General features: G+C 43.3%; 1 protein-coding gene across 1 annotated transcript; it reads right to left on the bottom strand.

The window, feature by feature from the left end:
• Nucleotides 1-6,876: 6,876 nt before the first annotated feature.
• Nucleotides 6,877-24,555, bottom strand: LOC148896245 (zinc fingers and homeoboxes protein 1-like). The gene is made up of 5 exons (XM_088998422.1): nucleotides 24,478-24,555; nucleotides 22,793-23,005; nucleotides 15,825-15,989; nucleotides 14,453-15,682; nucleotides 6,877-10,812 (listed from the first exon to the last, which is right to left on the bottom strand). The coding sequence occupies exons 1-5, from the start codon at nucleotides 24,553-24,555 to the stop codon at nucleotides 10,540-10,542; spliced, it is 1,959 nt and encodes a 652-aa protein (XP_088854548.1). The 3' UTR covers nucleotides 6,877-10,539.
• Between the last annotated feature and the right edge of the window lie 968 nt (nucleotides 24,556-25,523).

Raw genomic sequence — 25,523 nt, forward strand, 5'->3', positions numbered from 1 at the left:
ATAATTGGCTACATTGTAAGTAGAGGAGTCAATGCTACAAATAATAGGTCTGAGGGGGATGAAAGGGGTGGTTTGAAAGGGGAGTAAAATAAGCGATTTTCATAAAACAACTAAATCCATTAAACCGGTTTGGTGGGGTGAGGTTCAATTTGGATCGTTCGTACAATAGCCTGCTTAGGCAACATAGGATTAGTAATACTGATGAGGTGATACCGGTCGAAATGGGGCAATCAGGCCAGTCGTTAGTCAGAACGACAGGAACTATCAGTGGAGCAGCTGCAGTGGGTAGTCCTCTGCTCCCTCCAACCTGAGAGCAGGGATCTATCATAGCAGAGTCCGGCACCGCCATTTCTGGACAGTAGGGATATATATAGGGCCGAACGGCTGAACGAATCGGAGCGGCAGACGTGTGCACTTCCCAGAACGGCTCAGCTCCTACCGGCTCTTCTGAGCGCATCCGGCTCCTTTTTTCCTGCGTCGCCTTCCCCGACTTCAGATCCAGGAGGGGAGCCCTGTGACGTCACCGGTGTGCACCGCGGCTTTGATGTCTTTCAAGCCCTTGATCTCTTTGATGTGCGTCTCAGCCTGACGCATGTCCCATGCTTGAAAATTGTATAAAAGTAGCCATCGCGGGACAGAGACTCAGACCCAGACACACACACAGCTCACAGAGACCCGCTCAGCATCGGACGGATTTTCACAGCACGACTTGCTCGACTCCACGCCACGATCAAGCTCTGCGTGTCACCTGCCTGGGAGATCTGACAACGAACCTACTTGCAAATTAAAGAGAAACATCAAACTCTTTAGATTTGTTCCTGTTGTATTGGCCATACCTCAGTTTATCAACGTCATGTTAATCTGTGTTGCTTTGTGTAAGCGGGTTCGGTAAATGATACAACTTCTGGATAGAGTTGAGGTTCTTTATTAGGACGGCTGTGTTGGTTGGAGGTAGAAGGAAATTGACATGTGTGGCTCTCGTAGGCTCTCATTAGACTCACTTGCAGCAGCGGGCATGCTCCTTTAGTCGAGAGCCAGGCATCACTAGTCAAACATGCAAATACGATTTGCTCATATCAGTACATCTCCCTTTCTTCATTGAATTTGTTACTTTTACCAAATGTAATGAATTTAATTGATAGTGTTTTTATACACATCCGTAAACATCCTATGTTATTTCATGTTTAGTTTAGTCTAAATGGATGTATGTAGCGTAGTAGATAGTATTCATTTCCAGTCCAATGTTCTCCCAACCCCTCCCCGTTGCTGATAGGCCTGGTCGAAACAAAGTAATGTAGTTTATTCCATACATTGTAAGAATGAAAATTGTAAAGAGCAGTACATTGGGGAGACTCAACAAATTCTCAAAAAAAGACTATCAACATCGCAGGGATCATACAAGTGGGCCTCAATCGGCAGTACATTTGCACCTAAAAGCTAGCAACAACTCATTTGACGACAATGAGGTTAAAATCTTAGCGAAAGAACATAGATGGTTTGAAAGGGGGGTAAAACAACAAAATCCTTCATTAAACCGGTCTGGTGGGGTGAGTTTCAATTTGGATCGTTCATACAATAGCCTGCTTAGACAAAACAGGTTAGGCAACATTCGTAATGCTGATGAGGTGATACCGGTGGGAGTGAGGGAAATAGGCCAGTCGTTAGTCAGGAATGTAGGAACAATTAGTGGGGCCACAGGGAGTGGTCCTCTGCTCCCCCAACCTGAGAGTAGGGACCTATCATAGCTGTGTCCGGCGCCGCAATGTCTGGACATTAGGGATATATAAATAGGGCCGATACGACCAGTCAGACTTTAGTTCGCTGATGAAGCCCCTTGGATAGGAGGCGAAACGTCCGAAACCTTCAAATTTGTACAGATGACGGCTGAAGAAACCTTCTCATCGATGGACCACTCCTGTACGACTGAGAGCTTACACAGACGTCTCAGGTGGTTTCACTTTCCTTGAGGATTTCCGGATAGCATGTCCTGGAATTATAGGGGTTCGAGCGGCGTTGTGCAATACACCAGCAAGCTCTGGTAGAAATCCGTTCCGCTGTCTGCTGCCTTGTACATCAGCCGTATCAGTCTTGACAGAACTTTCCACCAATCCATTGGATTGTGGAAAATGTGGACTTGAGGTTATGTGTTTAAAGTCCCACTCCTTCGCAAATTTTCTGAAGTTCTCATTGGCGAATTGTGGACCGTTATCAGACAACACTTGGTTTGCAATCCCGTTTCTAGCAAATATGGCCTTCATGGATGTTATCACTGCTTCTGCTGTTGTAGCTTTCAGTCTGCAAACTTCTGGATACAGGGAGTAGTAGTCTGTGACCAAAAGATGATCTTTACCTTGGCACGAAAACAGGTCAGCACCCACCTTCTGGTATGGTCTTTCTGGTGCTTAGTGTGGGTGTAGTGGTTCTGCCGGTTGATTTTCTTTGCTTGATATTTGAGGAAAATTGTACATCTCAACACTTGATCTGTGATGTCTTGATTCATTCTAGGCCAGAACATCAGTTGTCGTGCTCTTTTCATGCACTTTTCAATTCCCAGATGTCCTTCATGAATATTTTTGAACACTTCTTAAAGTCTTTGGAATGACAATCTTACTGCCTTTGTATATGATGTCGTCCACTACAGATAACTCCATCCTGTAGTTCCAATATTCTGCTGCGTCTGGTAAACAATTTTGTTTCACTTCGGGCCATCCATTTTTGATGATTTGTTTCAATTGTTTCAGTGTCTCATCCTTGTTTGTTTCCATCCGTATAATCTCCATCTTTGCATCTGCAACTGGCAATGCACTGGTGACCATGTGTACGTAAGCTTCGACTTCTTCATCCAGTTTAGCCTTCGAGTGCTCTTTTGGGTCAACAGCTCTGGGTAGCGTGTCTGCTGTATACATCAGTTTTCCAGGGGCGTATGCAACCTTCAGTGAGTAGCGTTGCAGCCTGATCATCATTCGCTGTATATGGACTTGACAGTCATTTAGTGGCTTTTGAAACAATGCTATTAAGGGCTTGTGATCAGTCTCCACGCTGATTTCTGCTGAGCAGTTCTTTTTCAATCTGTGCATAACGTGTTTCCGGATCCGTCATCGAACGTGATGCATATGCTACGGGTTGCAGTCTAAATGTTTTTGTAGAAGTACTGCACCAAGTCCACTCTGTGAAGCATCCGATGATATTTTGATTGGTTTTCTGGGTCATAGAATTTAAGTACTGGTTCCTCTGTGAGCAGCTTCCTCAGTTCATTCAATGCCTTTTCATGCTCATGATTCCATTGCCATTCATTCTATCTTCTTCTCAGTTAGTTGTCTCAGTTGGGCCATCTTTTCTGACAGGTTGGGTATGAATTTTCCCATGAATGTGATCATCCCATTAAACCGTTGCACCTTTTTTTGCAATGTGGCCTTGGCATGCTTTCTATAGCAGACACTTTTCGTGGGTCTGGTCTGATACCTTTACTGCTGAGGATATCTCCCACAAATGTCAATTCTGTTGCACCTAGCTGACATTTCTCTATATTCAGCTTCAGGTTTGCTTTCTTGTTGCTTCTAGCACAGCTTTCAGTCTTTCGTCATGTTAAGCTCTGGTGGCACCCCAAATGATGATGTCATCCATCGAGGTATCAATTCCTTCCAAGTGCTCATATATCATATTGGTTGTTTTGTGATAAACATCAGGAGCTGAAGTAATTCCAAAAGGTTAAAGGTTAGGAATCTGTATCTTCCAAACGGAGTGTTGAAAGTACATAGTTTGGAACTTGGCTCATCCAGCTTCATTTGCCACAATCCTGAAGAAGCATCTAGCTTGCTGAAATACTATGCCTTTGAAAACTGTGCCATAATCTCTTCACGAGTAGGTAGCTTGAAGTGTTCTCTCTTGATGACTGTTTAGATCTCTTGGATCCGGGCATATTCTGAGTTTTCCATTATTTTTGTCTACGACAACGAGGGAACTCACCCAGTCAGTCGGCTCATTAATTTTCGTTATCACATGCCTGTTTTCCATGTTGTCCAATTCTGATTTTAGCTGCTTTTGTAGAGCAAATGGGACTTTCCTGCATGGATGTATGACTGGAGGCACACTTTTGTCCACTCTGATTGTGTGTTCTCCTGGTAGGCAGCCTAACCCTTGAAACAAGTCTTTGTACTGCTCCATCAGTTGATATATACTGTCTATTATGTCTGTCCACGACAAAAACTCTCTTCACTAGGTGTAGTCTCTCACATGCCGACAATCCTAGTAGACCCTGCACATACCTGGAAACTATGATGAAATATAGTGCATGTAATTTGCCTTTATGTGTCACATTCACAATGCATTTTCCTTTAATTGGTATGACTGCACCCGCATAAGCTGTGACTTTCATGTTTGCTCTATGTATTTTTGGTCTCGGTCTGAAATTCATGAAATTAGTCTCTGAAATGACATTCACATTGGCTCCAGTATCCAATTTGAATTTTAGATGAATGTCATTCACTTTTTTCTTCTCTTTCATCTTTTACAGCATTCACATAAAGTTCCTCCACTTCATAATGATCATCTACCTTGCCTTTCATTTCTTGGTTCCTGCAGCAACGAGCACAGTGATATGCTTTGTCGCAGTTTTTACATGTTTTCCCATAAGCAGGACACTGCTTCGGGGGATGTTGCGTACCACGAGTACAACATTTTTGTTTGAATATCCTATTGTTGTTGGGTTGTCTCACTCTTGCTTTCATCTCAACAATCTTGTTTTTGTTGAATCTGTGTGCATTTCTTTCCACTGCATCCACATTGCAGCTAGCATCATTTAGCAACTCTTTAGCCTGTGATTTAACAGTCTCAGCGACTCTCCACAGTGCTAAAGCTTTTTCCAGGTCCAGATCTGATTCTCTGAGGAGCCTTTCTCTCAGTTTATTATCTGTAATGCCACACACTATTCTGTCTTTGATCAGGGATTCTGGTAATCCACCCAACTCACATGTCTTTGATCTGTTTCGGAGCTCATTCGCATATTGGTCAATAGTTTCTCCAACTGTCTGTACACATGTGAAGAATCTATGCCTTTCAAACGTCACATTGCGTTTCGGAATGCAGTAAGCTTCAAACTTTTCCATTATTTTTGAAAGCTTTATCTTGTCATCCTCAGCATCAAATGTGAAGTTATTGGAGACCTCTAGAGCTTCCTCTCCCACAACGTGCAAAAACATGGATGCTTTTATCCTCACATGGCTTTCATCAGCTCCAATTGCAGACAAATACAGTTCAAAACATTGCCTTAGTCTCTTCCAGTTTTTAGCCACTTTACCTGTTAGCTGCAGAGCTGTGGGTGGACATAAATCTTCCATTTTTGTTGTTTTCTGCCGGGGGTTGTGCTCAATGTCTTTCCTCCGTGGAATCTTCCGTTCCAAGTCCTTTTATCGTCCTCTTGTCTTCCAGACCAATTCTGACACCATGTGTTGCTTTGTGTAAGCGGGTTCGGTAAATGATACAACTTCTGGATAGAGTTGAGGTTCTTTATTAGGACGGCTGTGTTGGTTGGAGGTAGGAGGAAATTGACATGTGTGGCTCTCGTAGGCTCTCATCAGACTCACTTGCAGCAGCGCGCATGCTCCTTTGGGCATCACTAGTCAAACATGCAAATACGATTTGCTCATATCATTACAAATCGAAGTGTTCTATTGATTCTTTTGGGTTAGAATCTAACCGTGAGATTGATAAAGTAGATTGAATACAAAATGATATTATGGTGTCCATGTTTAATTGTGACCAAATCAAACTTAAGAAAAAATGAAACAAAACTACTTTAATTTGGGGCGGCCTAGTAGCAGAGTGGTTAGCACGTTGACCTCGCAGTGCAAAGGTATACCGAGTTCAATTCCAGCCTTTCTGTGTGGAGTCTGCATGCTCTCCCTGGGTTTTCTCTGGGACGCATGTTTCCTCCCACATTCCAAAAACATTCACGGAAGGCTGATTGAACACTCCAGCTTGTGCCTGGGCATTTAAAGCGACAATGCCACTTAACATTCATCAATCGCCCTCGCTGCCCATCTTTAAAACCCGCCTAAAAACTCACTTGTACTCTTTGGCATTTGACTCAGTATGACTCGGACATTGTCTTAATGTTACTCCCTGGTGCTTTGTGATTGATTGATTAAATTTGTATAATAGTTACTTGTATATGATAGTTGCTCTGTGTACAGCACTTTGTATGCAGCATTGTTTGTTTGACTGTGCTTTAGAAATTAAGTTGAGTTGAATTGAATGTGAGCGCTCATGATTGTTAGTCTCTGTGTATCCTGTGTCCCTCACCTACTGCCCAGACAGCAGGGACAGGCTCCAGCACCCCCACAACCCAAGTGATGATAAAGTGGTTTGGGTGATGGATGGATGGATGGATAAACGGACAGATGGATTTTTAAAAATCTTTTCACTGTTTTTGTTGTTTATTTTTTTAGGTTGCATTTACTGTATATGAATCTTGGGAATCTTTTAAAGTTACCTTTTGATTTTGTTTGCATATTTACAGTAGGCTTTTCGGACCTTCAGATTTTTTATGTATGGTTTGAATGTTTTAAAATGTTGACTGAACTGAAATAAAAAGAATTAACCCTTTCAGGGACAGCAGTTACTACAATTGGCATCTTATACAAATTCCTTGTGTGTTCTACATACTTGGCAATAAATATGATTCTGATTTTGATTTTCGTGTTATCATGTTACAGGGTGCATGTGAGGATTAATATCTTTTTTGACAAATTAAGTGAAATTGTCCAATTTGAACTGTGATAATTTAGTGTGAGAAGGCACCCATGATTGGGAATCACTCTTCTTCACTCACTTTTCCACGTTAAGTTTGGGAATCGTGGGCTACACCCTTCCATTCGATTGGACACAAAAAAGGGACACATACCATTCACAACCACATTGACAGAGTCTTCATATGAATCTAACCCAAAATGCTGTTTTTGTCATGGGGTGAACGAACACCACTGGCCAGAGATTTTGAATTTGTACACACCCATTCAAACTACACAGTGGGTGATTTAACAACAGGTATAAATATCCCTGTACTGAAAATACCCTCCCTTTCATTTCATTGTAAATAGTGTAATTCACATTCAGTTTTCTTGGCAGAACTTTTTTTTTTCTTTTTTTAAATAACTGACTGTTCACTCAGTAATCAATAAGTCATCGCTGAAAGCCAGTGATGTCAAGAAAAACGTTAAAGAAAATATTTATTGGTAGTTTTGGAGTGACTCTAGTTCCTTTTGCTAACACCAATTAGAAAGAAACGTCTACCGGTACATCTATTGTGAGTTAATCCATCGCTGCAAAGTGAAACACCTCAGTTTAAGTGACTGAACCTGAAACAGGGAAATGTTTGATTTTCAAGAAGAAAGAGCTTCAAAGAAAATGAAACCGATTATTGTGACAAATTGTATTTCATTGAAAAAGCTGTGGTGAAATTATTTGCAAAATATTGAAAGCACAGGTATAAACAAAGAGGACAAAGAGAGTGTAGTGATGGATTTTCATAATATAACAGCAGCTAAACTACTCGCAATACTAGCTCTACTGCAAGTCGGATATATGATACATGATATGAAATCAAAACCCACTGACAAGAGACAGCACTTTATCAGCATACCCACAGCGCAGGTCCAAAAACACATACATGTTGCAAACACGGTTCTTTGTGCATATAGTTTACTTGAGCCTTATTATACCAGGAGTAGGTGTAAATGACAATGTGTCACTCCTATTCTTTCAAGTGTTACCTTGAGCAAAGTGCTCATCTTTTCAAATGAGTTATGATTTTTATCTTCCTTGCAACCTAAGTACCCAAAAGAAACTCACGCAAAACCCTCCAAGCTCAAAATGATTTTGACTTCACTTTGACTTTCGAACGTGGTTTTGTGTGCGTAGTAAACAAACCTATTTGGTTGTAAAGACACTTGTCATTGATTCAAAACATAGAAAAGCTATCCAAGCAGGCCAGTAAAATACTTTGGGGAAGGCTTAGACCTCGTCTGTGGACTAAAATAAGCAGCAGAATGCGCAACAGAAAGAACGCTTCCTCACACCTCACCAAAAAAATGCTTGTAATGACAACATGGTGAGAAAAGGGACACGGGATCCGTCATGAAAGGTTCTTCACGGACACATACAACTGTTTAAACTGTGAATGATTTGGGACATATAATTAGACTTGAAATCATACCACTTGCTTAAATTGAGATTAGCAAACCACTCTGCCAACAATATCAACCTAAACAAACCAACGCGAGTCTGTACAAAATGAGCAGTTGTTCCAACATACTTATTGCATGCAGTAATGACAAAATTGTATAAACGCTCTGAACATATGTATATAAAGTACACCATCTTATTTTTTTTCATGCCCAGGCACTTACTATTCACATTACAACAATTATGGTGTCAAAGATTTCTGCTCATTCAGTTGCCATCAGCGAACTAAGCTTTGTGAGTTTCAAACCCGGCAGGCTGAAAATGCTTTCAAGATAGCTAAAAGGTGCTAGCATGGAACATGGATTACAAGTACAGAGTGGCAAAATACCAGAAAGTAAATCAAAAGCCCAAACTTTAAACAAAGTCACGGACAAAGTCAGTGTACAATGTATAACTTCAGACGGGCATTTGTAATATCGGCTGAAAGCACATCTTGCTCACGCATTCCCATTTGTTTTGAGAAAGGCTACCGTTAAGTGCTTTGTGACAACATGGGGAGATCCTCTTGCAACAAGTCCACGGTAGGCACATGTAGGTATGGTATGTCTGTATAAGTTAACAACAGTCAACATGGTAAGGAGGTGGTGGTGGTGGGATTGTCCTTGCTGTGGCAATGGCAGCTGGTAGTTGTTCATTTCTGTGAAGCAAGGGGCTACGAACACACACCATTGAACATGTATAGTGTCATCTACTATCTGTTCGTTTGCTGTCAGAAGACAAATCCTAAAGACGATGCAAACATGTCCTCCAAAATCCATGAAAAAGTGAAGCGACACGTGATTTGAAACAATACACAACGGTTTCCAAGCATTGTTCTCCCCCCAAAAATATTGAAAATGTGGCTCAAAGTGTGCAATAAAGCAAAAGAAAGTGGCAGTTCATTCAACAGAGCCATATCAACATCCAACAGAATTTACATATTATTAGAAAAGTGGATAAACAGGTAAGGTTTCACCTCAGGGAAATGCACAATATGACTAATTAGAAAAGAAAACAGTAAAATACTGGTTTTGTCATAAAACAAATACGGACTCTTAGAGCCTTTGCATGATACAATAAGGTGCCAAATTCTAATTTCATCCATCATGTGTCAGAAAAAGTGCATTTGAAACAAGTTTAGGTCAAGTGCTTCACAATTTAAAATGTCTGAAATACTGTTTTGAGAACAATACGTCAGGCCAGTAGTTGTCTTTTACTCATGACTGTTTATGTGAATTAGGTTTCGACGAATGACTCAGGCGCAGTGGGAGCATTTTATTTCCACCACCAACTGCGGTTAAACACTGGTTGGTCGATTGGTTTTGAAGGTTGAAAAACAACACATTCCAATTTGGCAAAGTTGTCTGAACGATCATATAAGAGCTAACAACAGCACAGTGCATGCTGTGTCAAAAGGTGCAGATTAAACATACTGTTCCTTGACCGTTAGTCGTTTTCCTTGTTAAAAAGTCAACTCGTAACCACCATCAAAGGAAGACTTGAAAAAACATCCTTCAACCAAGACGCTAGTGTTCACTCACTACTCGTGTACTTTGGCTCATGTCGCTCTCGGCCTCGATCCATCACGGACTTTCAGGATCAATCAATGTCAAGTCATTCATTCTCGACCATTGCTTTAAAAGCTAATTTACATAAAATATAAAAGATCCACCTAAGGTGTTCTGATTGGGGGGGGGTGTATCCTGTAAACACACGAGGGCAGTCACATTTTGCTTTGTAGGGAAGGGGAGTGAACATTTGATTCAATTTGAAGTTCAAATTTGGGCTTGTGCAAGACGAGGGCCAGGAAAGCATTAGATATTTTACGTCAATTGTTAAGTCCCTCTGCTTTAGCTCATTCACTGCCATTCTCTAATTTATTCGAGAATTGAAAAGCATGACGCGGAGCAGCATTGCCGAATTTGTTCAGACCTCTGGCAATGTCCTGCAATTTGGAGTGGATACATATTTGCACATTGTCTGGCAGTGAATGAGTTAACAGTCAATGTAAAATGTCAAACTCCACCACTCAAGATGCCCTAGAGTCATAGCCATTTTTCACATATGACATCTGCATATCTTAGTTTTTATCAATTCCATTTCATTCTTGGTTTTTTATTTTTTTTACTTGGTGAATATCTTTGATTTTTTGTGTTACAAAAATGCTGTTCTGGTCATTTTAATAATGTCATTCAGGTGAGGGTTACGAACGCTGGAGACAGCTAATAAACATATTCATAATAATAATAATAGTCATGTGGACAGATTTGCAAATATTTGGATCATATTCATAATTTCCATTGTGGTTTGTGCACAGATTTAGTCTTCAGATACAGACAAGGATTTCCTCACGCTCCGCGACGGCTCCCAAACCTCACTGTCATCTGTATCCTCTTCATCGTTCTCCTCATTCTCCTCATTCTCCTCTTCATCTCCCATTCTGTCATCTCTTGTCATCTTGCTGGTGTGTGATGTCGACCCCCTTATTTCGTTGTCTTCCACTCCTCCATCCGCCACACCCAAAGCAGGCTCCCGGAATGGGTCTGCACCCACGTCTAGTCGTCTCTGAACCTCAGCAAACCATTCTCGCACCTTAATGGAACGAAAGATAGAGAGGAATACTTAGATGGATGTTGTTATTTCAAGTGTAACACTACCTCTAAAGTCACGTGGGCTACCTAAGTCAAAGATCCAAATTGCTAACATATTTCGTGAACAACAGACAACCCGCATACCTACAAGTAAGTGAGCAAATACATTCAACAATATTTTTTACTGAGCCCAAACATATACTTCCCTTTTCATCAGTCAGTGTCCCAGTCCCACTTTGATATAGGTCTTGCCCTGGTGTGAGTTAGTATGTTCTTCTTCTTTCGGCTTTTCCCTTCAGGGGTCGCCACAGCGAATTAGTGCCCTCCATCTAACCTGGTTTTGTGCATCCTCTTCTCTCACACCAGCTACCTTCATGTCCTCTTTGACAACATCCATAAACCTCCTCTTTGGTCTTGCTCTCGGCCTCCTCCCTGGCAGTCCAAGGCTCAGCATCCTTCTCCCAATATAGTCACTGTCTCTCTTCTGGACATGTCCAAACCATCTCATTCTGGCCTCTGTGCATTTCTCTCCAAAGCCTCTAAAATGAGTTGTCCCTCTAATGTACTCATTCCTGATCCTATCCAATCCGGTCACTCCCAAAGAAAACATCAACATCTTCATCTCTGCTACCTCCAGCTCTGCTTCCTGTCTTTTCTTCAGTGGCACTGTCTCCAGTCCAAACATCATGGCTGGTCTGACCACGGTTTATCCACCTTGCCTTTCATCCTAGCTGAAACCCTTCTGTAACACATCACACCAGACAATTTTCTCCAGCCGTTCCAGCCTGCCTGGACACGCTTCTTGACCACTTTTCCACACTTTCCATTGCGCTGGAAAGTATAACCTAGGTACTTGAAATCCTCCACCTTCTTTATCTCTTCTCCCAGTACCATCACACTTGTACTCTGATCCCTCTCATTCACACACCAATATCCCATCTTGCTGCGATTGATCTTCATCCCTCTCCTTTCCAGGGCATACCTCCACATCTCTAGTTTCTATATATATATATATATATATATATCTTCGGGCACGAGGCGGGGGACACCCTGAATTGGTTGCCAGCCAATCGCAGGGCACACAAAGACATACAACAGTCACTCTCACACTCACACCTAGGGACAATTTGGAGTGGTCAATCTGCCTGCCATGCATGTTTTTGGAGTGTGAGAGGAAACCCGGAGAAAACCCACGCGGGTCCAGGGAGAACATGCAAACTCCACACAGGGAGGCCAGACCGGGACGCGAACTGGCGACCTCTGCACTGTGAAGCCGGTGTGCTAACCACTCGACTACCGGGCCGCCCTATATATATATATATATATATATATATATATATATATATATATATATATATATATATATATATACACATTCCAAAAACATGCATGGCAGGCAGATTGAAGACTCCAAATTGTCTCCAAGAAAGTTGTGAGGTGTGCTGTCAGTGTGACAGAGGAATATATATATATATATATATATATATATATATATATATATATATATATATATATATATATATATATATATATATATATATAGTCGGATGGTGACTAAGAGGGGCAAGGTAGTCCACACTGAAGGGGTCTCACTCCCTGAAGGAACAATAGCAGACATTGAAAACAGCTAAAAGTACCTTGGTATACCACAGGCCAATGGCAACCTCGAACTAGCAACAAGGAAAGCGGCTATGACCAAATACCTCCAGCGGGTGAGGCAAGTCCTCAGAAGCCAGCTCAATGGCAAGAATAAGACCCAGGCAATAAACAGCTATGCCCTGCCAGTGATCAGATACCCTGCAGGAATAATAAGGTGGCCAAAGGAAGAGATTCAGACCACGGATGTTAAGACCCGAAAACTCCTCACCATGCATGGAGGGTTCCATCCCAAGTCCAGCACCCTGAGACTGTACACAAGCCGTAAGGAAGGAGGCCGGGGACTAGTGAGTGTGAGAGCCACTGTCCAGGATGAAACATCCAAGCTCCATGAATACATCAAAGAGAAGGCTCCAATGGATGATGTACTCAGAGAATGTCTCAGACAATGGGGAACAGAGGATGAGGTGCTGGAAGAGGGACAATCATGGGAGGAAAAGCCCCTACATGGGATGTACCACCGAACCATAACATAAGTGGCTTATCTCAAGAAGTCCTATCTGTGGCTAGAGAGGGCTGGCCTAAAGGACAGCACAGAGGCACATATCCTGGCTGCTCAAGAGCAGGCCCTAAACACCAGAGCCATAGAGGCAGGGATATACCACGCCAGGCAAGACCCAAGGTGTAGGTTGTGCAAAGAGGCACCTGAGACAATCCAACACATAACTGCAGGGTGTAAGATGCTGGCAGGGAACGCCTACATGGAGCGCCATAACCAGGTGACTGGCATCGTCTACCGAAACATCTGTGCGGAGTATGGACTAGAAACCCCAAGGTCAAAATGGGTAACACCTCCCAAGGTAGTAGAGAATGACCGAGCAAAGATCCTGTGGGACTTCCAGATACAGACTGACAAGATGGTAATGGCCAACCAACCAGATATTGTGGTCATAGATAAAGGGCAAAGGAAAGCCGTTGTCGTGGATGTAGCGGTCCCGCGTGATGGAAACATCAGAAAGAAGGAACATGAGAAAATCGAGAAATACCAAGGGCTCAGAGAGGAGCTGGAGAGAGCCTGGAAGGTAAAGGTGACAGTCGTGCCTGTGGTGGTCAGAGCACTCGGGGCAGTGACCTCCAAACTCGACGAGTGGTTGCAACAGATCCCGGAAACAACATCAGATATCTCGGTCCAGAAAAGCGCAGTGCTGGGAACAGCACGGATACTGCGCAGAACCCTCAAGCTTCCTGGCCTCTGGTAGAGGACCCAAGCTAAAAAATGGGGGAGGGATACCACCCATGAGGGCTGAGACGAGGAATTTATATATATATATATATACATACACACATACACACACACACACACACACACACACACACACACACACACACACACACACACACACACACACACACACACACACACACACACACACACACACACACACACACACACACACACACACACACACACTATATCCATCCATCCATTTTCCGTACTGCTTATTCCTCATTAGGATTGCGGGGATGCTGGATCCTATCCCAGACGTCTTCGGGCACCGGATGGGAGACCCCCTAAATTGGTTGCCAGACAAACAGGGCTCACGGAGACAAACAACAATCCACACTCACACTCACACCTAGGGACAATTTGAAGTGTTCATTCAGCTTGCGTCTAAGTGGGTACGCATGTGCACAAGTGCGGTAACAGGATGGGAGGTTGATTGAACGAACAAAAAAGGTTGGGCAACCCTGCTCTCCAGATGCACTGCAAGGAAAAAAACTTAGTGAAGGCTCATTGGGTATTTGAAGCTATCTTACGTCATTCTGATATGAGGCTAATATAGATACATATAGCATATGTTGCCTTCATTATACGTTTTTTAATTTTTTGCAGCTGTAGACATATTTATGGATATTTGTTATTTTATTTTTTTGTCCGAAATGGGTCTTTCAACGTTTTGGGTTGCCAGCCCCTGCAATAGGCCAACAGGCTTTTCAGGAGAGGACCTAACAATGACATGCAAGTTAAAAAGCATTTGTGTTACCCGTTCATAGCTCATGTTGGTCTTGGTGACAAGCTCGTCCAGATCTTGCTCATTGAGGAAGCGGTGTTTCAGGTAATACTCCTGAAGGATGTCCCTCCCACTCTTGGATTTCTTTGGTGGCGGGCATCTCTCCAAGTCTGAACCAATGGATGCTACCCGCCTTGAATGCTTTCGAGTTCGGGATCGCCCCCAACCGCGATTTCGGACACGTCTTTTTCGACTGCCAACACCTCCCATTTTGTGACTTCCACCACCATTTGGGCCTTGCACATTACCACTTTGATACTGAAAGAACCATTTCAGGTTGCCATTCTTCCAGGAATACCGTGAGTCCCCGAACCAACTAACAATGTAGGGTCGGGGGAGGCCGCTCTCCTCGACGAGCTGGTCATACTCTTCGGTCGTGGGCCACTGAGTCCGGACAAAGGCACTTTTCAAAATGTGGAGTTGCTCTGGAGTTTTTTTGGTCTTATCTTTGATGTCTCTGCTGCTGCTGCTGTTATTGTTGCAGCTGCTGGTTGGCATCTGCTTACTGCGTCCTCCAGGTGGAGTTTGACTCCCTTTATGAGAGGAAGAAGCGGCACGGGAAGCTGCAGTGATTTCCCCAGCTTTCCCTCCTCCTGCATCAATATGTCCTGCCTCAGAAGTCTCCGGGGAAGGAGTACAAATTGTCTGCATTTTCCGTCTTTCTGTGAACCATGCATCAATCTCCCTCCGTGTCAATTTAGTCTCCGTTCTCAGGCGACTCAGCTCTTCATCAGATGGTGTGCTGCCCTTCTCAAAGCTCTCCTCTAACACCACCAACTGCTCGGGTGTTTTCTCTTTAAACTTCTGCAGAGTAAAGTCTGGGAATGGATTCCATGTCTTCGGCCGTACCTCCTTTTCCTTTGCAGGGAGTGTGCTTTGAGGATGAGGGGAGGCTGGGGTTTCGTCGCTGGAGTCAATGACAATGGTGGCGTTCCCGCCGCTGATACAGCTCACGCCTCCTTTGCCGCCTCCCTCAGGGAAAACAATGACATTGCTGTTCTTTGAGTTGCGCTGGTTGTACCTCGTGTCACTAAACCATTTTTTAATTTCTCCCTTGGTTAGATTGGTGATCTTAATCAAACGGGCAATTTCTGCATCGCTGACAAAGTGGTGTTTAAGATAGCTGGCTTTCAACTCCGCCAGCTGCTCTTTGGACTTCTTTGGCCGCAGACTGAACGTGTCCGCACTCAAGGCAGAGTTCTCCTTGCAAAGAGAAAGGTGCAGTTACATGTGAAACAGTTTTATAGTTTGATATTGCAAAGTGCATAAATATACATGTATCTACAACTGTGCGGAGAGCACAGTATCACAGACTTTTAGGTAAGAGTCAGAAAGACAGCGATACCTGTGGGGAAAGTGAGGGGGGCTGTACAGTGGTTGCCCGTTTAAGCTCATTATTTGTTGGGGTCGACGGACAGGGAACTTTGCTGGAGCTCTGGGACTGGTTTGGTAATCCTGCCACTGTCAAGGTGATGGGATTGGTCACTGGAAGGTTCCCTCCCGGTGCAACCTGGAAACATAGAATTGGAGACCAAATACTCATTTACTGCTACTACTCGCAGACAAGTGTTAAAAATATATATATTTAAAAAAGTGTTGAAGTATATTTTTTGTTTGGTCGTATTTTTAATCATAATTAAGTTCAGTTTTTATTGACATTGTCAGAGGTGAACAGTTAAAACTGAATTTTTCCTCATGAGATTTAATGAGAAGAATCTAGCGCTTTACCCACAATGAAAAGTGACAGCCGGCGACTCTATGATATGTAGAAATTAAATAAGTAGCTGCTGTATTTGCAATAAATGATAGCATGACATTTTAATGTATCAGAAAACGTCCAGCTCAGATGTGACAAAGGGTATTACGAATCCAAACTACCTAAGGTTTTCACTTTTGCAGTAATCCGCTTGTGCTCTGATGCAATTTCGTTGCCATGCTTTTCAACTTGAGACTTCCAAACAAGAATAACCAATGAATTAACTAACTAATTAACTAAAAACTATTACCAACAAGCGTCGAAGGAAGAGAGTCTAAACATATCAGGAGAGCACTCACTAACTGTGGGTAGTCATAAGTGGTCATAAGTGGTCATTTAACAAATGTCAGAAAGAAAGAATAGGGAATGAAACCAAAAATTCTGAAGATACAAAAAGGAGAGGAGTAGCAGTACCTTACATTGCAGGAGTTTCTGAAAAACTACAAAGAGCCCTTTGGCAACACAAAATTCCTACTTATTTCAAACCGATAAACACTTTAAGGCAAAAATTAGTACACCCAAAAGATAGGCTGCCAAATGAAAAACAAAGTAATGTAGTTTATTCAATACATTGTAAGAATGAAAATTGTAAAGAGCAGTACATTGGGGAAACTAAACAAATTCTCAAAAAAATACTATCAACGTCGCAGGGATAATACTAGTGGGCCTCAATCGGCAGTACATATGCACCTAAAAGCTAGCAACCACTCATTTGACGACAATGAGGTTAACATCTTAGCGAAAGAACATAGATGGTTTGAAAGGGGAGTAAAAGAAGCGATTTTCATAAAACAGCTGAATCCTTCTTTAAACCGATATGGTGGGGTGAGGTTCAATTTGGATCATTCGTACAACAGCCTACTTGGGCAAAATAGGATTAGGAATACTGATGAGGTAGTACCGGTGGAAGTGGGCCATTCAGGCTAGTCGTTAGACAATAGGAACCATCAATGGAGTGGCAGGGAGTAGTCCTCTGCTCCCCCCAACCTGAGAGCAGGGGCCTATCATAGCAGAGTCCGGCACCGCCATGTCTGGACAGTAAAGATATATATATATATAGGGCCGAGACTACCAGTAAGTCTTTAGTGTGCTGACGAAGTTTCTTGGATAAGTAGCGACACGTCCGACACCTTCAAAGTACAGATGACGGCTGAAGAAACTTTTTCATCGATGGACCACTCCTGTACGACTGAGAGCTTACACAGACCAATGAATTAACATTCACGCAATTGCCCCAAAGGACATTTGCTACACCTGTTGTCTTTTTGAAACAGGGTTTATATGTCATTTAAATTACATTTGGTTTTGTTCCCTCCTGCCCTTTTTGGCTTCACCTGTTCTCCATCCACGCTTCCAGTATGTTAAACAGTCACCTCCCTCAACCGTTTGTGTCCTGTCTCTGTCTTTCTTGTGGTCTGGTCTTGTCACCTTTCTTGTATTTAGATCCCTGGATTCTGTCAGTCTTTGTTGGACCATTGTGTGTGTGTGTGTGTGTGTGTGTGTGTGTGTGTGTGTGTGTGTGTGTGTGTGTGTGTGTGTGTGTGTGTGTGTGTGTGTGTGTGTGTGTGTGTGCGTGCGTGCGTGCGTGCGTGCGTGCGTGCGTGCGTGTGTGTGTGTGTGTGTGTGTGTGTGTGTGTGTGTGACGGTGTCTGTGTCTATGTATGCGTGTGCGTGCCCATGCTACTGTTAGGTTTGGTTCCGTCAGGTTTTTTTGTTACTTTGATCCATGATTTTCAGGAATTTGTGAGTATACTTTAGTTGGGTTTTTTGTGTGTTTTCCACCCCTCCCACAGCCTCTTCAGCCTGCTGCCATCGGGTAGGAGACTGCAGAGTCTCCGAGCCAAGACCAGCAGACTCAAGGACAGTTTCTGCCACCAGGCAGTCCGGAGACTCAACTCCCTCCCAGCCCTGCCCAGCCTGCCCCTTCCCACTGCCACACTCGCCGAACTCTGAGTACACCCTACATGCTGTACGATCATCCTGAACTCTATTTTTTTGTTCTTTCTCATTTTTTTCTGCAAGACCTCACTTCAACCCTTTCTTGTTGTTTGTTTTTGCAATTACGACATTACGTCACTTTATGTATGTCACTTCCTCACTTTACATATGTCACTACCTCACTTTACATACGTCACTCCCTCACTTTCCAGACGACACTACCTCACTTTACATACAGAAATTACAAGTATTGTCTGTTGTCAATTGTATGTCTTTTAGCCACGTTATAAGTGCCTTGCATGTCTTGCACGCTGGGTCCGAGAGGACATTAATTTTATTAATTAATTTGTGCTGTATGTCATGCATATTAGCGCGTTTGACAATAAAGCTGACTTTGACTTTGACTTTGAAAAAAAGAAGGTACAATACAGTGAAACTCCTTTACAGTAAAACCTGCAAATGCGAAAAATATTCTAAGTATTTTGAATCAGAATCATCAAGAATGTAAAACACGCAAGAATTTTGTCCACGGAAGTACACACTGTCATAGGATCATCATAAACAAGGACATGACAAATAAGTATGGAAGGACATTCCGTCATGCAAGTGATCCATTGTGCGGTGGTGCCACACAATGACAACTATGAGACAATGTGCCAGGTATCAGGCATAACTAAAGTGATCTGTGGTACAATACTGTACAATATTATTGTATAAGAATTGTATAGTTGGTGCAGAAAATCATTGAACCATTTTAAAGTGACCAGCACCAGTATTTGGAGTACAACAATTATTAATTTGCCGATGTCCTTAAGTGCTTTAAAGTGCCTGGTGCTGTGGAATATAAATCAATGACAGTGGTTCAAGTGAGTACAGAGCTGGAACTACAATGACTATAACATGATGTTGTTCCACAGGGTTGTGCAAAATTGCAAAGACCCACTATCCAGGTTGATTTAGGTTATTGTTTGCAAGTTAATGGCTAGAAGGAAGAATCTGTTTACGTGTCTGCTGGATTTGGTGCCCTGAGGGTAGTAGCTGAAAAAAGGTGGTGGGCAGGGTGCAGAGGGTCCTGTAAGCTCTTTCCGGCCCTTGTCTTTGTTCTTGCAGTGTGTAAGTCATCAAGAGTGGGTAAGGCGGTGCCAATGATTTTTTTCCACACATTCTAACTGTCCGCTGAAGTCGGATTTTGTCCTTTTTTGTGGCGGCCCCAAACTAAAGCGTGATGGAAGAACACAGGTTTAATTTTATGTCTGCCGCGTAGAACTGTTGTAGCACCTCCAGTGGCAGGCCATGCTTCCTCAGAAGCATCGGGAAGTACATCATCTGCTGGGCCTTTTTCAGGATGGAGTTAGTGTTGACCTCCCACGTCACGCCGTGGGAGACTGCGATTCCCAGGAACTTAAAGGTCTCGACGGTTGACACAGGGTAGTTGGTTAATGTGAAGGGCAGCTGTCGTGAAGGATGTTTTCTGAATTCCACGCTCATCTCTCCCATATTGAACGTGTTATGCTTGAGGTTGCGTTGGCTACACCAGAGCTCCAGCCGCTCCACTTCTCGTCGGTATACAGATTTGTCGCTGTTTTTGATGAGACTGATGACTGTGTTGTCATCTTCAAATTTTGAGTTTGATGGCTGGGTGTGTTGAGGTGCAATTGTTCGTGTAGAGGGAGAAGAGCAGTGGAGAAAGGATGCATCCCACTAAGGCTCCAATGTTAGTGGTGCGTGTAGATGATGTTGTTCTTTCCAGCCTCACTTGTTCTGTCTGTCCTGTCAGGAAGCTGAGGATCCAGCAGATGGTAGGGACACACTGTGCTGGAGAAGTGTGGAGGTGAAGAGGTCTTCATGCATTAAAGCCAATTCCTCTTCTCAATTACCATTGTTGCGTAATACAAAATCATTTCCTCCATCATAGCTTCGCAATGAGGTCAAACACATGGTTCACTACAACGAAAACGACCCTCAGCCTAATCAGTTTAATCCAACCTCAGCCTGCTAAAGCGACTCCTATTGGTTAGCTCGGGAACAGTAACAGCAATCACCACACTGGTTTTCACATGTTCAGTAGTACAGAAAGTTATGTCGTGTGTTATTGTTATCTCGTGGTTACAAACATCACTCGTACACTGTACAGAATGTGCTGCTTGGTGTAAAATGGTTACAAAATTGACCTTTGCAGACCAAGGCTCTTCACAAGGAGTGAAGAAAAGAAACACTTTAACACTTGAAGACAGGATAATAGTAATAAAAATTAAAGAAAAATGTAAGAAATTGATGTAAGTCAAAGTGAATGCTGTTCGTAAATTTTGCAATTTCCTTTTTTTCTCATTTTTGTCTGTCTGAAAGTGCTCTACAAATACAATTGAGTTAAGTTGAGAGAGAAGGAACACATTGGATGCATGGCTTGAAGACACCGTAAGAAAATAATATGGTATGTGGCTACTTTACATATGATTGTCTGTCATACTTAAATACGCTGTGGACACCAAACAATATGAATGAAGCATGCAATTTGTGAAAAGGCTACAAAAATACAGAGGGCACAAACAAACACCTGGCTGGCAACCAATTCAGGGTGACACCCGCCAAGTGCCCGAAGACGGCTGGGATAGGCTCCAGCACCACCCGCGACCCTAATGAGGACAAAGCGGTCTGGAAAATGAATGAATTCATCAATTTTGTTACTGTTTGTCCTCCTAAGCTCTAGGTGAGCTCAGCCGAAGCCTAGGTGAAACAAACAAACAAACAAACAAACAAACAAACAAACAAACAAACAAACAAGGTGAAACAAACACATGCACAGCATACAATGCATACACAATGCACACAATTGCATAAACAGCATAGAACAATGACCCGACACCGAATGGTTGTGCCGGGAGTCCTTTTAATTGTCACTGATTGGGAACGACCAGCACCTGCGAGGCAGCAGGCAGGGCTGACAGCGCTACCCTTGGTCGCCAATCAGAACGTGGCAGTCCGCCACAAATCGGGACGACCAGCACCTGTGCAGGTGCAGGCGGGGCCGATGGGTTCCGATGGTTGGTCGGCATCGGAACCCGCAGGTACAATAGACCGGTCTCATTTCCACGCTGTGCCTGGCAGTCAACGTCCATGTCGAGCCGATGCTTCGTCCCGTGATTGTGTGAAAAGGTTCACACTCACGTCCACGACAAACGGTGCCGCTTGCACGTCCACGTCAGGTCGAGACCTCCTTCCAGGTGGCCGTCCAGGGTGACACTGGGTGTCTGGCAGTGCACACCCACGTCCAGCCATGCTGTCGTCGTGCGTGTTGAATTGAGTCGCATTCACGACGAGCCGTGCAATGTCCACGTCCACGTCAGTCCGAGACCCCACTTACCGCTGGATCACCTAGCTGCTATGGACTGGTCTTGTTTCCCCGGTGCCGGGCAGTCGCATCCACGTTAGCCCACACCGCGTCGAGTTTGAATTGAGTCACTCGACGAGCCGTAACGTCCACGCCAACGTCCGGTCGAGACCCGTTCCCATACGGCTGTCCAGGGTGCCACTCTGCACCTGGCAGTGCAACGTCCACGTCGCGGCAGGCTGAGTCCCGTTCCCATCAGGCCGCCGCCCATCATATGCTAGAGAGGCAACGGTTGCCGTCTCGACCATCGTTTCCTGGCGAGTTGGACCTTTTGGGAGACTGTTGGGACTTCTGGAAGCAGGCCCTTGAAGGGGGGGGGGGTACTGTCATGATCTGGTTGGTGACCAACGGGTGGCGCTGTTGGCCCCACCTGCACCTGCACAGGTGCTGGTCGTCCTGATCTGTGGCGGACTGCCACGTTCGGATTGGCGACCAACGGGTAGGGCTGTCAGCCCTGCCTGCTGCCTCACAGGTGCTGGTCGTTCCCAATCAGTGACAGTTAAATGGACTCCCGGCACGACCATTCGGTGTCCGGTCATTGTATGCATTGTATGCAATTGTATGCATTGTGCGTTGTGTACGCATTGTATGTTGTGCATGTGTTTGTTTCGTCTTGGCAGACTTTTACTCTTGGTTTTTTCTTTGATACTTTGTATTTTTCTGTTCAAATGATTTTAGCGTTTTAGATTTTGTTCCTGTTGACTTTATTTTAATACAATTTCTCAAATACAACCTGCTGCTCCCTCCTGCCTGCTTTTTGGGATCCACAACTGCCATCACCACCTCGCAAACCGTGGAAGTGGATGGATGTGCTTAAAAGTTGATCACTGTGCCACCCTAATCTAAGACATGTTTTTAAAAGGTGGAAGGAAGCATGGTATGCCCAATAAGGCAAGAGCCAAAGTGTGAGGCCCAAAAATTGGGACTGTGAGACAGATATGAACCACTATTCCACTGTGTTATCTCGGTCTGTCACCAAGAATAAATACATCATCACAAAGCAAACTGCAGAATGTCATGTAGTGTCAAAGATGGTTTGCCTTAATACATCTTAATAAAGCAACACTAATTTGCTCATGTAAGCCTGATATTAAGAATGCTCATTCATATTTGTTCTCCAGACTTGACTATATTTACCCGATCACTGAACACAGAGGGCAGGTCAGGTCAGCACCAACTACACATGCTACCCGTATGTGCAGTTGCCGCTGACCTGTCTTCATCAACATACCTGTGTGAACACCAAGCCAGGCTGGCCTACAATCTGGCAAGTCTGCAAAATGGACTGTAGGCCATTGGCAGCAGAGAGCTGGTGAGCAGGTATGACAGTGATGGTTTGAGGAACTGTGTGCACAGTGCCATTAAACTGTTTCCTCCTGGCCTCCTCAACTTCTTCTGGGGTCCAGCTGACACCGTGTTTCAGTCGCTGGGCTGAGAACCACACCTGGACATAGAAGTGCATTCAATCATTTTGTGGATTAACCTTGATCTTCTTCTCCGGATGATCTTTCTCAGCAGAGATGATTCAGCAATTGCCTTATAGTAGGGATGTCCCAACCATGCATTTTTTTTAAATCATCCGAATCCGAGTTTTTGGTTTTAAATAGCTGCTGATACAAAGTCCCGATGCATAAAGAAAAACTTAGCGTGCATTAGTTTTTCTCAAATTAGGATTGCAACATACAAACAGACGTGCATCGATGAAAGGGTTTATTCAGCCGTCATTTGAAACCTTTTCACCGATGGACCACTCCTGTATGACTGAGGGCCTACAGAGACATACAGACGTGTATATATTTCAAATTGTATGTTATACTGTATGTCATTATATATGTATATTATATGAACCAATTTTACCAAATAAGAATCAATTAAATGTTTTGAAACTCTCTCAAAACACAGTTCCATAGGTTTTTTTTCTATGAAGTATTCCATTGGCCAATGTACATTTTGAACAACTCAAAGTGTGTATTGGTCCACCTACAACTTTTTTTTCCATGTCATTCTTTTTGAACTGAAACACATTATGGTTTAAAATGATCAAATCCAGGAACTCTAAGCATGATGTGAACACTTATTGAATGTTAACTTTGAACCGAATACATACATTAATATTCATGCGGAGGTTGCTTGATATAAATGCACAAGTATTTTTGGAGAACTCTTTGGGGAGGGAAATGGCACCTATTTAGTACAATTTCTCATGTAAGCTTGAAGATAGAATGAGGAAATCATCCGGTGGAGTGCATTTGATTTATTCGAAGCTCAACGACATACGCGTACAGTATTTTTAACTGCATAGGCTGAGGGGAAAAGCCGAAAGGAAAAGAAGGCTTGTAAAAGGCTAAAATTAAGAATCCAGGCAACTACATAGTTGTTGCGTACTTGCATGACATCTCACATCCAGAAACGACACTATTGGTTTTTACGATTTTCAAATGCAATCAGTAAGGAACAAGCATGCTTGTCACCAAATAATTTACATTCGTAAAACTTGTATTTGAAGTGAAGTCACTTGGACGGGTCATTGCAGTCACAAACCTGTCTGTCGCTCTTTCAACCTGTTTCACGTTCAGCGAGGAGGTTTCCTCATATCAGGGAGGGCAGACATATTTGGCAGTATCTTTCAGCTTGTCTCTACCTCCAATCGAGATTCAAAACTGGAATTCGGCCACTGCCTATAGGGGAGCTGAGCGCAGTGGGGAGACGTGCGTGTGTGTGTGTGTGTGTGTGTGTGTGTGTGTGTGTGTGTGTGTGTGTGTGTGTGTGTGTGTGCGCGCGCGTGCTCAGAGGTGCAGCTCTTACACTGAGACAAAAAAATGTTCTTTCACCAATACTGGATCTGTTGAAAAGCACGCGATTGGCCCCAATTTCTGATTACGTGATGGGATTGGGACATCCCTACCTTTTAACTACCTTAATTTGCTCTTCTGTGAACTGCGTCTGCCCTGCCTTTGTCGCTGTTTTTGATGAGACTGATGACTGTGTTGTCATCTTCAAATTTTGAGTTTGATGGCTGGGTGTGTTGAGGTGCAATTGTTCGTGTAGAGGGAGAAGAGCAGTGGAGAAAGGATGCATCCCACTAAGGCTCCAATGTTAGTGGTGCGTGTAGATGATGTTGTTCTTTCCAGCCTCACTTGTTCTGTCTGTCCTGTCAGGAAGCTGAGGATCCAGCAGATGGTAGGGACACACTGTGCTGGAGAAGTGTGGAGGTGAAGAGGTCTTCATGCATTAAAGCCAATTCCTCTTCTCAATTACCATTGTTGCGTAATACAAAATCATTTCCTCCATCATAGCTTCGCAATGAGGTCAAACACATGGTTCACTACAACGAAAACGACCCTCAGCCTAATCAGTTTAATCCAACCTCAGCCTGCTAAAGCGACTCCTATTGGTTAGCTCGGGAACAGTAACAGCAATCACCACACTGGTTTTCACATGTTCAGTAGTACAGAAAGTTATGTCGTGTGTTATTGTTATCTCGTGGTTACAAACATCACTCGTACACTGTACAGAATGTGCTGCTTGGTGTAAAATGGTTACAAAATTGACCTTTGCAGACCAAGGCTCTTCACAAGGAGTGAAGAAAAGAAACACTTTAACACTTGAAGACAGGATAATAGTAATAAAAATTAAAGAAAAATGTAAGAAATTGATGTAAGTCAAAGTGAATGCTGTTCGTAAATTTTGCAATTTCCTTTTTTTCTCATTTTTGTCTGTCTGAAAGTGCTCTACAAATACAATTGAGTTAAGTTGAGAGAGAAGGAACACATTGGATGCATGGCTTGAAGACACCGTAAGAAAATAATATGGTATGTGGCTACTTTACATATGATTGTCTGTCATACTTAAATACGCTGTGGACACCAAACAATATGAATGAAGCATGCAATTTGTGAAAAGGCTACAAAAATACAGAGGGCACAAACAAACACCTGGCTGGCAACCAATTCAGGGTGACA

Source organism: Hippocampus bargibanti, linkage group LG06, assembly GCF_051943395.1.
Source record: "Hippocampus bargibanti isolate YZ-2025 linkage group LG06, ASM5194339v1, whole genome shotgun sequence".
Lineage (NCBI taxonomy): Eukaryota > Metazoa > Chordata > Actinopteri > Syngnathiformes > Syngnathidae > Hippocampus > Hippocampus bargibanti.